The sequence below is a fragment of the Macrobrachium rosenbergii genome, chromosome 20 (genome assembly GCF_040412425.1).
Source record: "Macrobrachium rosenbergii isolate ZJJX-2024 chromosome 20, ASM4041242v1, whole genome shotgun sequence".
Classification (NCBI taxonomy): domain Eukaryota; kingdom Metazoa; phylum Arthropoda; class Malacostraca; order Decapoda; family Palaemonidae; genus Macrobrachium; species Macrobrachium rosenbergii.
This window is the reverse complement of record NC_089760.1, coordinates 30,952,452-30,966,455: the sequence shown is the minus strand read 5'-3', so window position 1 is coordinate 30,966,455 and position 14,004 is coordinate 30,952,452. Positions and strand designations below refer to the sequence as shown.

The following is a 14,004-nucleotide window of genomic DNA, read 5'->3' as shown; positions in this document are numbered from 1 at the left end:
GCTCTCTCTCTCTTTTTAATTCTCACCTCTTCCTTCGATGACGTCAAGAGGTGCTTCTGGGTAAACCTGAAAATTCTCACGCCAATCCAGAACACGCAAATGATTCACATTGAGATAATAAGAAGTAAAGATAAACAACAGCAACAACAGAGACACATCCACGGGATTCTTTTAAAGCCACTCTAAGAGTAAAAAGCATGGTCAAAAGCTAGTGAACAGTACATATTATCTAATCAGTGAGGGGCGAAGGGGAGGGGAGGGGAAGGGGCAGGGGGAAGCATGGGACTGGTGGTCAGGGTGGGAAAGCAGTCTGATCCAAACTTCCTACCCCCATTTCAATTATTATTATTATTATTATTATTATTATTATTATTATTATTATTATTATTATTATTATTCTCTTCTTCCCAAAAGTTTCGTATCGGAACTAGAAGCATGCCATGAAATACTTATTTTCCATAGTTACCATCACGAATATATACACACGCAAAAATGGAAATACTGCCATATATATATATATATATATATATATATATATATATATATATATATATATATATATATATATATAAACATGATCAATGAAATATTTTCTCTAATGTACATTAGACTTCATCTCCTCATGAATGCCAACTACTAGCAGATCATAATTTGCTAAGGATAAAATTATTTGAGCCATATTAGTATAAAACTTCATTTTTTAGTGATTAATCAGACAGAGCGAAAAAAGAAAAAATCAAACTGAAATTCCCAGAAAAAGAAAACGCCTGAGTTCTTCCTCATCCACGAAGAAGAAATGGAGAATTTGCTGAGAATTCCAAAGACTACGAAGTTTACGTAAAATTCCAGATGCGAAACCGAACTGAAAAAAAAAGGCAAATGCTAATGTGATCTGCAACACGGAAACGCATGAATTTCCAAAATGGGAAGGAGACCTTTGGAAGCTATTTCATACCCTTTGTGGATTTAGAGTAATTTGCATAAATATTCCTTTTGGGGCTTTGAATAGCAGATGCTCCAGGAAAAAAAAATCTGCAGCTTCTGGGGAACATCGGTGGAAAAACAGCATCTCTTTTGTAAGCGGGAGTGAAAGGGTTTATATTTTTCTTTTTTACGGTTTAGTGATAAATCAAAAGTTGATTTGCATATTTTCATTCTGGTTTGAGGAAACGGATCAGTTGCAAAAGTTGATTTATTTTTCATTTTTTATATCACTGCCTTTTCGTTTAATGTATATTGAAAAATTACTCCATCCTGATTATGGTCGCTATTAATTCCTAATTTTTCCTCAATGAGTGACTTGAGATTATTTATAAATTCTTATATCACTGTTAAGAAACTCTTCCATTTAATACAAAAATCAAGTTTATGGTGACAACCTAAACCATCCAACAAGTAGATTTAACGCTTAAGTGTATAAAGCTTCATTGTCAACTCTTGGAGAATATATCTTCGTGAGTGAGCGACTGCCCATCCTATTCCCCAGCCTATTCCCAGCCCCCACAAGGGCGGTGGGTGTTTGGATCAGCGACCATTTCTCATTCCCGACCGAAGTTTATACTCCCGCGAAAATTCACGCCTTTGTTCACTTTATATTTTTAAGATGACAAACGGTTGAAACGTCTTGGTGGGAAGTTATGGGGGTTCAGATTTGGAGGATGAAGACTTGAGGGGGCGGGGGTGGGGACGTGGGAGGGAGTGATATCATCTTTTTTGCAAGCCTGCTCTAATTTCGGGGGTGGGTTTTTGCCAAGCAAAGAGGTCAAGGAGGAAGTACCTGAAGGGCGGCCGGAGACTCGTTGATGACCTCGGCAGCTTCCTTCAAAGCCTTGGAGGCGCGCTGTTCTCCCTCGGCGGCGATCACCTTGGCTCTTGCTTCTCGGGCGGCCTCGGCCTCAGCAGCCATAGCGCGTTGCAATTGCACTGGCAATCGGACGTCCTTGCTGTGAAATTGCAAGTGGGCGTTATTATTAAGAACACAGATCAGAAGTAGGCAAATGTCGTTATGGAACAACCACGTGGAAAAATGAAGTCGACGAGTAGAAACATTAACTTGAGCAGGCCAGGAGGGAAAATGTGGTCATGATGTGAGCTTCGATGCATGGTGTCACAATTAAAATTATGAATATTATGTATTTAAATTTGTCGTCAATATCTATTGTTATTTTGATGCCAGTTTAAGATGCTAAACTAGTCTGTCCGTCTGTCCATTTTAAATGAAATTGATCTTATTAAAGAGTAGAATTTGTTTATATGCCAAAATGCTAGTTCATTGTACTTAATTTAGTGTAAATTAGAGGTCAAAACTCAGTTCCAATGTAAACCACAGAAATTTATAGTCACCACATCTATTAACTTGAGATTGATTTGGCAAGGACACACCTAGTTCATTATTACTCTACCATAACTAGACAACGGACTTAAAATAGGTCCCCTGCTGAACATAATTTGCAAACATTTCTTATTAGGTAAATTATATATAAATAAAAAAAAAAGAGACAAAAAAATTTCTCGTCTTCGTTCATTTGACATGAATTGATAATTTATAACCGCTAAAATGACATAATAATGGTTAGCGCTGTTCCTCTAAGTTTTCCGTGAAAGATGCTTAAGAATAAACCAATGAAAAGTTGGTTTTAGGGTCAAATGGATTTATGCTAAATAAGCTATACAGTACTACACTGAAGTATATATTTTGGAGTGATTTTAAGACCCAAGAGTTATTGTTTTGCCCTTTGTGCAAACTAGAGATGAATCGACGATGAGCTGGTTTCCGGTTGAGAAATCTTTGCAACAAATGATACCTACGATGGAGTTCGTTAGAAATAATTTTCGTTTAACGAAAGGTAATCCAGTATAGAATACTTTCTAGGACAACACGAATCAACAACCTTCACCATCAAAAGAAGCAATACTCACGAAGGTGCTTACTTTGGAATGATCTAGAGACCACAGGATCCCTGGAACAAAAAACGTTTTTAATGACACCCAAAAATGCCACGGGGGGAAAATGATTGGCCACGATCCAAAAACTTACATTTCGACTCTCTCCACCTTGACGCCCCAGGGGTCTGTGGCATCATCCAGGGAGCTCTGCATTGTGGCTGAGATGGACTCACGCTCGCTGAGAATCTCAGCCAGGTTCCGGGTACCCAGGACATTCCTCAGGGTAGTGGCCGCCAAGAGCCGGGTTGAGTGGCTGCAGGGCAGGGGGAAGAGAAGGATTAGTCGGATCCTGGAATCCTAAGGCTTGGTGGGGATGGTTTTGAGTGAAGTAATGGTTTGCCGAATTCTAATAGAAAAAAACAAGCTTTTCGTTTTGTTTTTAGCTGATATATTTTTTTTTTTTTATAAAAATTTGCCAGATGAATATATAATTTTTTTTGAAGAGGAATAGTGCCATATGCAATAAAAAAGGATTTTAGTTTTAGAACAGTAAAGATAAAAAGAGGTTTTATTTTATTTGAGTTTCATGAGAGCTATTTATGATATAGCTGTTAATCATGAAGCAGAAAACATTTTTTTAAGTCACGTAATTTTTTTTATCTAAAAAGCTGAGCAAAATCTGAAGACAAAACAACATCAGAAATAACTTGTCTTTGTAAACATTAGCATGAAAAAGCGAATTCGATAAGGAATTTGAATATCTTTTTTTTCCAGTAAAAATGTAAGGCTATGTATATTGACTTTAGGAAAAAATATGATTACAGTTAAATGAATGCATGTCAAAAAATAATTCGTTACAACACAACAAATTGGGTTGCAATACACGGATAAGAACATGCACTTACCATGCAAGTACGAAAAGGAAAAACAGCATGCCAAAAATATAATCGAAGTCGCAGTTTCAGTATATACATCGCACACGGTCATCTCTTTCAAACCCTTACTTGTCCTTTCAACCTTCGGCCATCTTCGCACTCCCTCTTTCACACACGATGACTAAGATAAAACACTTACGGCGTACTCTACCTTTTAATATTAGAATCAGTGGAAAAATAAATCAGAATCAATTCGATTCTCTAGAATTCTTACCTAAAAATTCACCAGTGATTCCAAGTTGGAATGTATGTGGTTCCACCATGCGGGACGAGATATATGTATATATATCATATCTACCAATTCATGCACCGTAGAATCAGCTAACATTTGTTACATACAATATGTATATACTGTATATTTAAAAGGACTTTGAGTCGTCATTCCCATGGCTGCTAAGATTCTGATCTTATATTAAAATTCCGCTGATTTTTTTATTCACATTCTTTTGGAATATCCCACGGAAGACGGTCATCATCATCAGATGGGTTTCTGACAGACATCTCAAATTTTCTTTTGGAAAATATCTTCATTGTTAATGTAGATTACCTGTTATTTATGAAAGGTGGGGTGTGTATCTGTATGTGACTGTATGTGCATGCGTGTATTTGAGTGTGCATGTTTTCGTGTTGGTTTTCTTTCCTTTGTCTTTGTATTTTAGATCAGGAGGGGAATATTGCAATCTCTTTGAGACCTGGAAATATCTTTGGATTGGTGATGTGACTATGAAAAGCGTCAGTCAGCTGAAGCATTTCTATTGTTTGACCACAAAACCGAACTGAACCAAATGTAATCACGTAGGCAAAGAAAGGAGTTCTTGCGTTGCCTCGGCTACCATACTTTATTGATGACTAATAGCTTGATTTCTCACACAATGTCTGACGTCTGGCAAATATATTTGTATCAAACAGCTGGCAACAAGGTTCTTAATGGTTTTGAAAATAACTGATTAGTTTTTTATATCGTTTTTCTAACTCGCTAAATTCATACTAAAGACATCCTAAATTTCTATGTTCCTTACAAGTGCATGTTTATCTGATCCTTCTAATAGTTACTGGCTACAAACAGAAGTTAATTTACAAGTTATCCAATCAAAGGACGAAGGATACAAAAAATACCCACTTTTCAGTGAGCTTCTTCCCCCTTAGCTATTATTTTCAATCATCAAAAAAGGAAACTTCAACGGAAACATTAGAGATTAGCAAATTAAATAGGACATCAAAAACTGTTATTGTACCATAATTGTAAATTCAGTGTTTTGCTAATTAGGTCTGTAATAAGCTCTGGACGGTTGACATCTTGTTAAGTTTATCTGTTCTTTGCATAAATTGCTATGCAACTTTAACATTACAGGAAATTAAATGATTATGCGAACCTAGAGATTAAGATAAAAAAGTTCCTTGATTTTCTGATGAAAAATTCAGTAATTCAGTCTCTTAACTAGAATCTACAAAAGGTGTTGTTTGTTAATATTTAAAGTACCCCATTATTTCAGTACCATTCACTAAAGCTTAAAAGAATGAAGAAGTATTCGTGTAACAGATTAAACTAACAAAAACAAGGAAAGGAAATGAACGCAAAAAGTGTAGGAAGATTAACATGTGTTTGTTGAAATATGGGGTCTGCTTTTATATATATATATATATATATATATATATATATATATATATATATATATATATATATATATATATATATATATATATATATATATATATATATACATGAGTATAGAAGATTGATAGCTCATGATTACGAGATAATTCTTTTATTTGTGCCAAGAATAAATAAAACTAGAAACAAACTGACGTTATGTCACTACGCTGATGTCGTTTGTGGACCGGCTGAGAATTTGACTCAGCTTGCGTGATAACTGTCGTTATGAAATTGAAAACAAATACAAATGCAAAGGTTCTTAGGTCCTATCAATTACTTTAACTTTTTTTTCTTTCATACAGTAACGTGATACCAGTGACCAATCACTGGCGTGTCACAGGAGACATTGGTGAGTTGATGAGGAGGAAATCGATGCTCAATAAGCAAAGTCTAATTTCATGTTTCGATAAGGGGGAAATAGAAATTTTCTGCCTAATTTGTCATATGAGACGTCGACGCGTTGAAGAAAATTGTGTACGCATTTATCCTAATAAATGGTTGCTGGTGTTAATAAAAAATAAGACTACTTGTCCAGTGGGCTGTCTCTGAAGACGTGGATGCGTTCAAGAGTAGAAAAGCTCTGCACAATAAAGCGAATTTTCATTTCGCATTTTGAAACAAAGGTAATTCTTTTTTTTTTTCTATAGTTATGAAGTGAAGTACTAGTGCTCGTTCATTAGTGGTCAACAGAACTGGACGCATTCATGAGAATAAAAGTGCGTCGCAATTAAAAGGGCATTATTTGAGAATTGATTTGAAGAACACTTTCTTTATAGACTTCAAATATACTAAAATTCCAAGACTACTTTAAGTGTACTTCATGTGCTTCAGTCAATCTTGACACTTCAGTACTGGCGTTGTATCCAAATTATTACTTAATTACAATTATTTTTCTTATTCTTTTCGATGATTAGAATATCCTTTCACCAATTTCTTTATCTAATAGATAAAATTAGTCAATAATTAATCGGTGCTGTAATAACTGCAATTCTCAGTTACGATTTAAACATTTAAACGTTTTTACACGATCACACTTTCGTTACTTGTTTACTGGTAGGCTTTGCCATGCTCTTGACAAATTGTAACCGTTTTCTCCTCATTTGGTATACAAGGGAGTGTAGTTTGTCAGTACATTACTGCACATGTTTCGTCAGAATTCCGAATATGACGTTTGGAAAATGATCAGATAATCTGAAGGACACACTCGCTCAGGTGCTTCGCCATGAAGGAACGAAAATAAGAGCTGGAAAATGTGAATGTTAGTAGCCAATCGCATTCACTCTGTGTTCGGAGCACTCGCGAAAGGTGTCACATGCAAACACATTCATAAATAGGGACCTGTCTAAAAACTGGACCTCTCCTCACGTATTGTCTCCTGATTTGTCCTTGGGACTTAGGAGTCTTTGCAGTATTAATTTGATCTTTCATTGACTCGTGCCTCTATCTTCAACCTATAAGACTTGACCTCTCGTCGTTTCTGACCTCTCTGTTTGACCTCAACTTACTCCCTGAACTTTCCTTAAAATCTCTTGGAACTATAACCTGTCATAGCTATATGTACTCAGTTGATTGGTTTCTACAAACCGTCTACCTTCAGCATGTAACCTAAGATTTCTTCTTGACGTTAGCTGACATGATCCATGATCTTATTAAAGATTCGTTGCTTAAAATATTTTGTGGTCTCTATGCAACATGACCTATCCATTGAGCACGGCTCTAGTGACCTTTTCTACTTTAACCTTTCTTTACAAACTGACACATCTTCTCAGATCACTCCTTTGTGCAGCTTGACTTTTTTTTTTTTTTGCAGTGCACTCACTTATCCTCTTTATCTTGAATTCTTCTTATGATTTGGCGTAGCCTTCATCCCTGACCTTAATTTAAATGCTTATCATCATAAAGCCCTATACTTCCATCATATTCCCCTCCCTCTGGAAAAGAACGGAAAGAATTAAGCGACTTATTTGCCTGACCTATCAAACTGTAAGAACAGGAATGGGCGTAATATTCATTATCTACAATTATAAACCTCAGAAGAACGGCTTCACAATTAAGAATTGCAGAACTGGTCCGTCTGAAGGCAGAAACATCACAAGCGAAATGAGATGTCAAATGACAGGAATTTCATTAAAATGAAAAATTGCATACCATGAGTTTAATGCCTTCTGCTGAGTTATTTATCGCCAAGTTACGCTTGATGTGAAGTGGCCGTCATTGAAGAGTGCATTTAGTTTGATGTCCTTGGCCAACTACACTTGATGTGAGTGGCTTCTGGTGATTTAGTTCATGTGATGTAAAGAAGCTGTTAGCTACAATGCTCAGTTTGTGAGAAGAATCTTGAACAGGCCATGTACACTAGGTGTTAAGTGGCCATCGGTAGCATAGTACCTCTGATTTGAAGTTGGTGATAGAAACTAAGTTCATTTGAAGTGAAGTGGCCACCTCGACAAAGTGAACTTCTTTTGAAGTCTGGAAGCGACCAAGTGTATTTGATGTGAAGTGAACACAAGTCACTAAAAATACACTGTTCTAATGTAGTCTTTAGCAACTAGGAATGTTCAGTGGAAAGTGGTTGTCAGAACTCATGTTCACTTGTGAAGCACTTCAACAACCAAGAACACTTGATAGGAAGTGGTCGTCAGTGACAAAGTGGATCTGATGTGAATCGAATTCCAGTAATCAGGTATTTTTGATGTGAAGGGGCCTTCAGAGGAAACGTTCATTTGATGTGAGGAGCTTCAAAGTGATGAAGTACATTTGATGCATAGTGACTATCAGCGATCAAGTGCAAGTGTCTGAATATTGCCATCATCGACCAAGAACAACTGATTTTAAGTAGCCTTCACTGATTAAGTACATTTTATGTGAAGTGACCTCAGTACCCAAGCACACTAAATATGAAGAGGACCTCTGCAACCAAGAACATTCGATGTGAAGTGGTGATCAGTAGTCAAATATAGGTTATGTGAAATAATTATCTGCTATCAGATACATGCACTTTAATGTGAAGCAGTTGTCAGCACCCAAGTACATTTGATATGAAGTTGCTGGTTATGATTACTTGCCAGTAGAAGTGACGTAATAGTTGTGCCATTGGTGGAGGTGACATACAGTATATCACAACCTGCATTTCTATATAAAATGTGACATAGCGTACTCAGTGCTTTGGCCAGTTAGGGGAGACATTAAGCAAATACAGTTTTGATATGGAAAATGACGTAGTAGACAAGCTGCCTAGCCATTAAAGAAATTTAATGATGCATTGTTTTGCCATTGTTTATTTATGTTTCTTAGAAGAAGTCGATAAGTAATCTATTTTCCTAGCTGAGCAAACTTAATATTTCACATTGGAATGAAGAGACAAGATGAGAATTCAGGGGTTTCTGTGGGAGTGGAATATGAACAAATTCCCTAACCGAAGAGGCTCTACATCATTTTTCCCAACATGAGTCTTGTAGTGGGCATTAATGTGTCTTGAGATTTGTTATTTGACCTTCCAATTTTCTCCGTAAAAGTGACACGCAAATAGCTTCTCAAAGAGTAGAGATTTGACATAATTTGTCGCCAACTGATGTGTGGCAGTAAATTTTTAGATACTTTAAAATTTGGTAAAAAATGTTCAATTAATTGACGTAATAAACTAAGGAGTAATTTCTCCAGCTGAGGAGATAATATCTTGCCATCGGAAGTGTCGTATTGAGTACCCGGTTTTCTTAAGAAATTGTGGGCACTGAGTTTTTTTAGCGGAATAATTAATAAAGATTATCTCTAGTTAGTAGACAACTTGCATAAGACGTGCTATGGTGAGTATACAGCTTTTGCAGGAAAAGTGACGAGTAAACTGTTTCTCGAAATACAGGATTTCGACAAAATACTTTGCCAGCAGAGGTAATGTAATGGATATCTAGGCTTCTTTATATTTGTTATAAGAAAGCCAAATTATTTTTTCTTGAGGAGAGAAATGTCCTTACAGGACATTAAGGTAACTTAGGTCAACACGATTTAATGTAGTGACCCCTAGAAGGGCATTGTGTAGTTATGCATGTATCCTTGCATAGCTAAAATGAAGAAGGATCTTCATTTTAGTTTATATGACACTCAAAACCTTCGAAATGAAGGAAATGAGATTGAGTGTTTTTACCGTAAGCCCACAATTTCTAAATCTCATCAGGTAAAATGGACAAAAGCAACAAAAAATAGTGAAGTTATAGCTGTAGAGTACGAGAAATGTGCAGTTATACCAGAAAAGGCTAAGAAATTGTGGAAATCCCTCCAGACGAGCCGAGAAACTATGGAGTGTGTAGCTGGTGTGACCAAGAAATTATACTGGTCAGTCTGGAAAGACCGAAGGAACCGACCTAGAAGGACCGCAAGAATAAAATGTTCTTGCTAAAAAGAACAAGAAATTATGAAGTTCTACCCAGAGGAATCACGATTTGAGTTCCAGATGTAGAGGTCTAGAATTGGAATTTCTCAATAGAGGGACTGGAAGATGTAGGAATTATGCATCGAGAGACCGAGAAACTGGAATTCTACGTAGAGAGACCGAAAAATTTTCGAATTCTGGAGCATCATGTAGAATTCCAGCTGTAGACACAAAAATGGTGGAAAGCAGAGTGGAAAACCCGAGAAGTTGCTATGTTTTGCGGTTTTCTAGTTTGACAGACTGAAAACCTATGGAGACCAAGAGACTAAGGAATTGCTGAGTTCTATAGCTGAAGAAGCCGAGAAACTGAGTTGCCTCTAAAGTAAGAGGGAAGCTGCCGAGTTCAAAAGTTATAGTCGAACATATTTGGGCCTTGTGTATAGGTGTAGATGACCTGCAAAAGCATATTTATTGTTTTATCCCTAACAACAACCTCCTAAAGTAATTACATTTTAGTACTCACAAAAAATAAGAATAAGAGCTGCTGAAGAAATAATTGTCAGAATAATGGCATGATATTAACTAACCGTGGTATTAGAACTTCGTAGATGTTGGGTATACACTAAAGACGGTTCTTTACGTCTTGTAATTTCTGAAGTAATTGTGACTGGAAAACAAATAGAGATAATTATAGCGTGGGTATGTAAAAACACATCAAGACTACGAGAAATGCAAAATCGTTGCAAGAAAGCTGGACGAAAGACTAGAGAAGGCAAAAATGACGATGATATACTATCGATCACTCCCGCTGAAAATGTCAAGGAACACCGAGGCTGCAAATTTGTAGGTAATGATTATTGACAGAGCGATATCAACGCCGGTTTGAGCAATAACCTCTCGCAAAACACGAAAAAAATAAAATGAATAGGACAGAGATGAGCGATGCAGTTGTATTGATTCCGTGTGGTGCCAAAAGTTGATGTGGCTGAACAGCCTTACTTTTTTGTTGTTGATTTCTGCTGTTAAGTCAGGCATCATGCCAGCATGGGCTCTTACTCTTATAAGCTGCCTGTCATTTCTTTTTTTTTTTTTTTTGCCGAGTACATTTGCTGTTATGCAGTAGATTACCAGATAGGTCCTCTCCAGCCAAGAGGAAAGACTCGTCTTTCTCTAGAAAAAGAGGAAGCTTTTTGTATTCTATTCTTAGATGAAAAAAGTTTTTTTTTTTATTTCCATCCACAAAGTCTTTCTCTTTAATTGCCGCTTCTACGAAACCTCTATTCCAAGTACCACGGCGTATTTATAGAAATATGAGAAACACCGACCGCGACCCCTTGTAACCTTGATGGCAGTCCAGGTCAATAAACCAGTGATAGCAGAGCAGTCTTGTCATCGCAGAGTAGACGCTGATTTCTGTTTGTCCTATTGTTTGCAGTAAAGTGGCAGTTATTAGCTTCTGCTGAAATTGTGATCTTGTTTGTAATTTTCATAATTGTGAATCTTCTTAGTAAGAGACCATTTCAAAGTGGCTATTATCCTAGTAATTAATCTTATCCATATGATATTCCAAAAAATAATTTTGCTTTTAAGCAGTTGTTATTGACAGTGCGGAAGCATGGAAAACATTTTGCTTGATTGCAATCGACCCTGACGTCATGGAAAATAAATCACATCGTTTTATGGCGCTCAGCCCTGACGATATTAAAAGCTGGAATTAAACCAGACAGTTTCTTGCTCTTCCCCTACTTTTACAGCCTTCTCATTTTTAAAAATTAGGTCTTTCGCTGCCTTCGAGGTTAATCCAAATTATATTGCCTTTTCTTTGTCTTATTCTTGATTTGTTGGGTCATCTGCTTTCATTAAGGCCTATGGAACATAGATATTAGAAAAACCCTTTTGAAAACGACTCTACTACTGAGGTTGTTGTATTTAGTTTTTACAATCAACTTTGTCAACTCTATAATTTGCAAGGGAAAATGTGATTCGCCTACGATTTCTGTAACTTCAAATTCCAAGAAATTTTTCATTGTATCAGCGATCGGTTCTTACCCTTCAGTGTTAAAGGCCTTTCGTGTTAGTGTCCGTCGATAATTGTGTTAGTGATGTTTTGAAGTCATTGAGAACATTACAGTGCTCCGGTAAGTATGATTTTATAGGAAATTCTAAAATTATTGAGGTAGAAGACATCAACAGAGTCAGTGTGCACTCACTCACTAATCATAATATAATATATATATATATATATATATATATATATATATATATATATATATATATATATATATATATGTGTGTGTGTGTGTGTGTGTGTGTGTGTGTGTGTATGTATGTATATATATATACTATATATATAATGTCTGTGTGTGCGTCATGACCTTTGTTGTTGTGACGACGGTTGGTCGATAAATACAAGTCTTCGCCCTCGCGCTCAGCATTCTCATTTCCATTCTGGATTGGTTGAAGGAACGCTGAATCGAAATTTGTCTTGTCTAGGAACTTTATTCATTGCGGAATCATTTGTGCCTGAATATTTGGACTCCGTACCCGGCATATATTCCTCAGTATCAGTTTATGACGAGTCGTGGCAAAGTGTATTTCAAATGTTGAGGCTGATGCCAACTCTAATTTGAACTTCCCCGTGTAAGACTCGTTTAAAATCACTTTGTGTCTGTTACTGTCTGTTTGCTGATGCAGGAGGTTTAATTTTCTATTTCTATCTCTTTTCTGTTTTTATTTGATGTTTTATCATTCTGTCCTGTGAAGGGTAACTATGCAAATCAGTGACCTTTTAGCCCTGTTCCATTTGAATGTTTGCACATTTTCAATAATATAATAAGAATGATAATCGTTTACCTCGATGGGAGTGGTCGCTAGGGCACCGACGTTGATATTACCATCTTTTTTATTTCGCACTTTTTTTTACCTTATCAATCTAAAGGTCATATATCCACAGTCGGCTTTTTAATGGCGCTGTGATGTCATTGCGCAACGATATACTATTTCCTTTTTATTATTCTCTTTGTATTCTTTTTTTTTCCTCTCCTTTTCCAGGAAACGTGAGAGCCATATTTCTCATATTGATTTGCTGGTTTTATTTTTCCCGTTTTTCTCTGTTCCCGATAATTACTGAAGCTCTTCTGTCCGCCATGTAATTTCACGAGTCAGTAGTTTTATAAGCAATCCCATTTTGAATTCTCTTATATATATGTATGTATGCATATATATATATATATATATATATATATATATATATATATATATATATATATATATATATATATATATATATATATATATATATGTATATACAGTATATATATATATAAATTATATATATAGATAGATATATATATATATATATATATATATATATATATATATATATATGTATATATATATATATATATATATATATATATATATATATATATACACATACACACATATATATATATATATATATATATATATATATATATATATATATATATATATATATATATATATATATATATATATATATATAGACACTTTATTTGTCGTCCTCAAATATTCTTTCACTTTTGTTTCACTTCTTGAAAAGAATCGACAAAAAACAATAGTTCTTAATCCTAATGTGCGATGGTAAAGGTTCACCATATTGCATACAGTCTCTCAGCACTAGATACTGTGATCTATAATCACTATCACCTTATTTTCTACTAATTTTCATTATTATACAGGTATCTTCTATTGCCTTATAGTTCCATATTGTTTATTTTTTATTGCTTTTGCTCATATTCAACTTTTTTTCAAAACAAGGGCATTCTGCTCCATGGAAGATTGCTATACAGGTCAATTGCCTTTGTGGCTTTTTCTGATATGGAAATTTGCTCATTTTGAAGAATAATAACGAAAATCATAATCACTGGAGAATAAGGTCGTGCTCCATTGAACTTTCGTGTTCTCCACTCTCTTGAATGCAAGTTGTTTGAATCACTGACTTCTGTACATTAAAGAAAAACTATTTTTTTAAACTTGACTGTAATAGTATTAGATTTTCTATCTGGATTATTCAATGAAGGAAAATATTTCTGCATGACAATGAATCATTTTCGTGATTTTTCTTACTGTCGACAGCAAATTCTCTCCACACAATGTTATGGATGGCGTCGTTGACATTT

At 35.5% G+C, this 14,004-nt stretch overlaps 1 protein-coding gene and 1 long non-coding RNA gene across 18 annotated transcripts in view; one reads left to right on the top strand and one right to left on the bottom strand.

Moving 5' to 3' along the window:
* LOC136849199 (band 7 protein AGAP004871-like) overlaps positions 1-14,004 on the bottom strand; it is a 408,970-nt gene that overhangs the window by 30,459 nt on the left and 364,507 nt on the right. For all 16 annotated transcript variants that reach the window (XM_067122346.1, XM_067122344.1, XM_067122343.1 and 13 more), the window contains 2 exons: positions 3,038-3,199; positions 1,778-1,943 (listed from right to left, as the gene is read on the bottom strand). In XM_067122346.1, coding sequence (XP_066978447.1) covers positions 1,778-1,943; positions 3,038-3,199 — 328 coding nt within the window. The remainder of the gene's footprint in view (positions 1-1,777; positions 1,944-3,037; positions 3,200-14,004) is intronic.
* The window catches only part of LOC136849200 (uncharacterized), a 353,201-nt gene that overhangs the window by 41,318 nt on the left and 297,879 nt on the right, over positions 1-14,004 (top strand). The gene's annotated exons all lie outside the window — the stretch shown is intronic.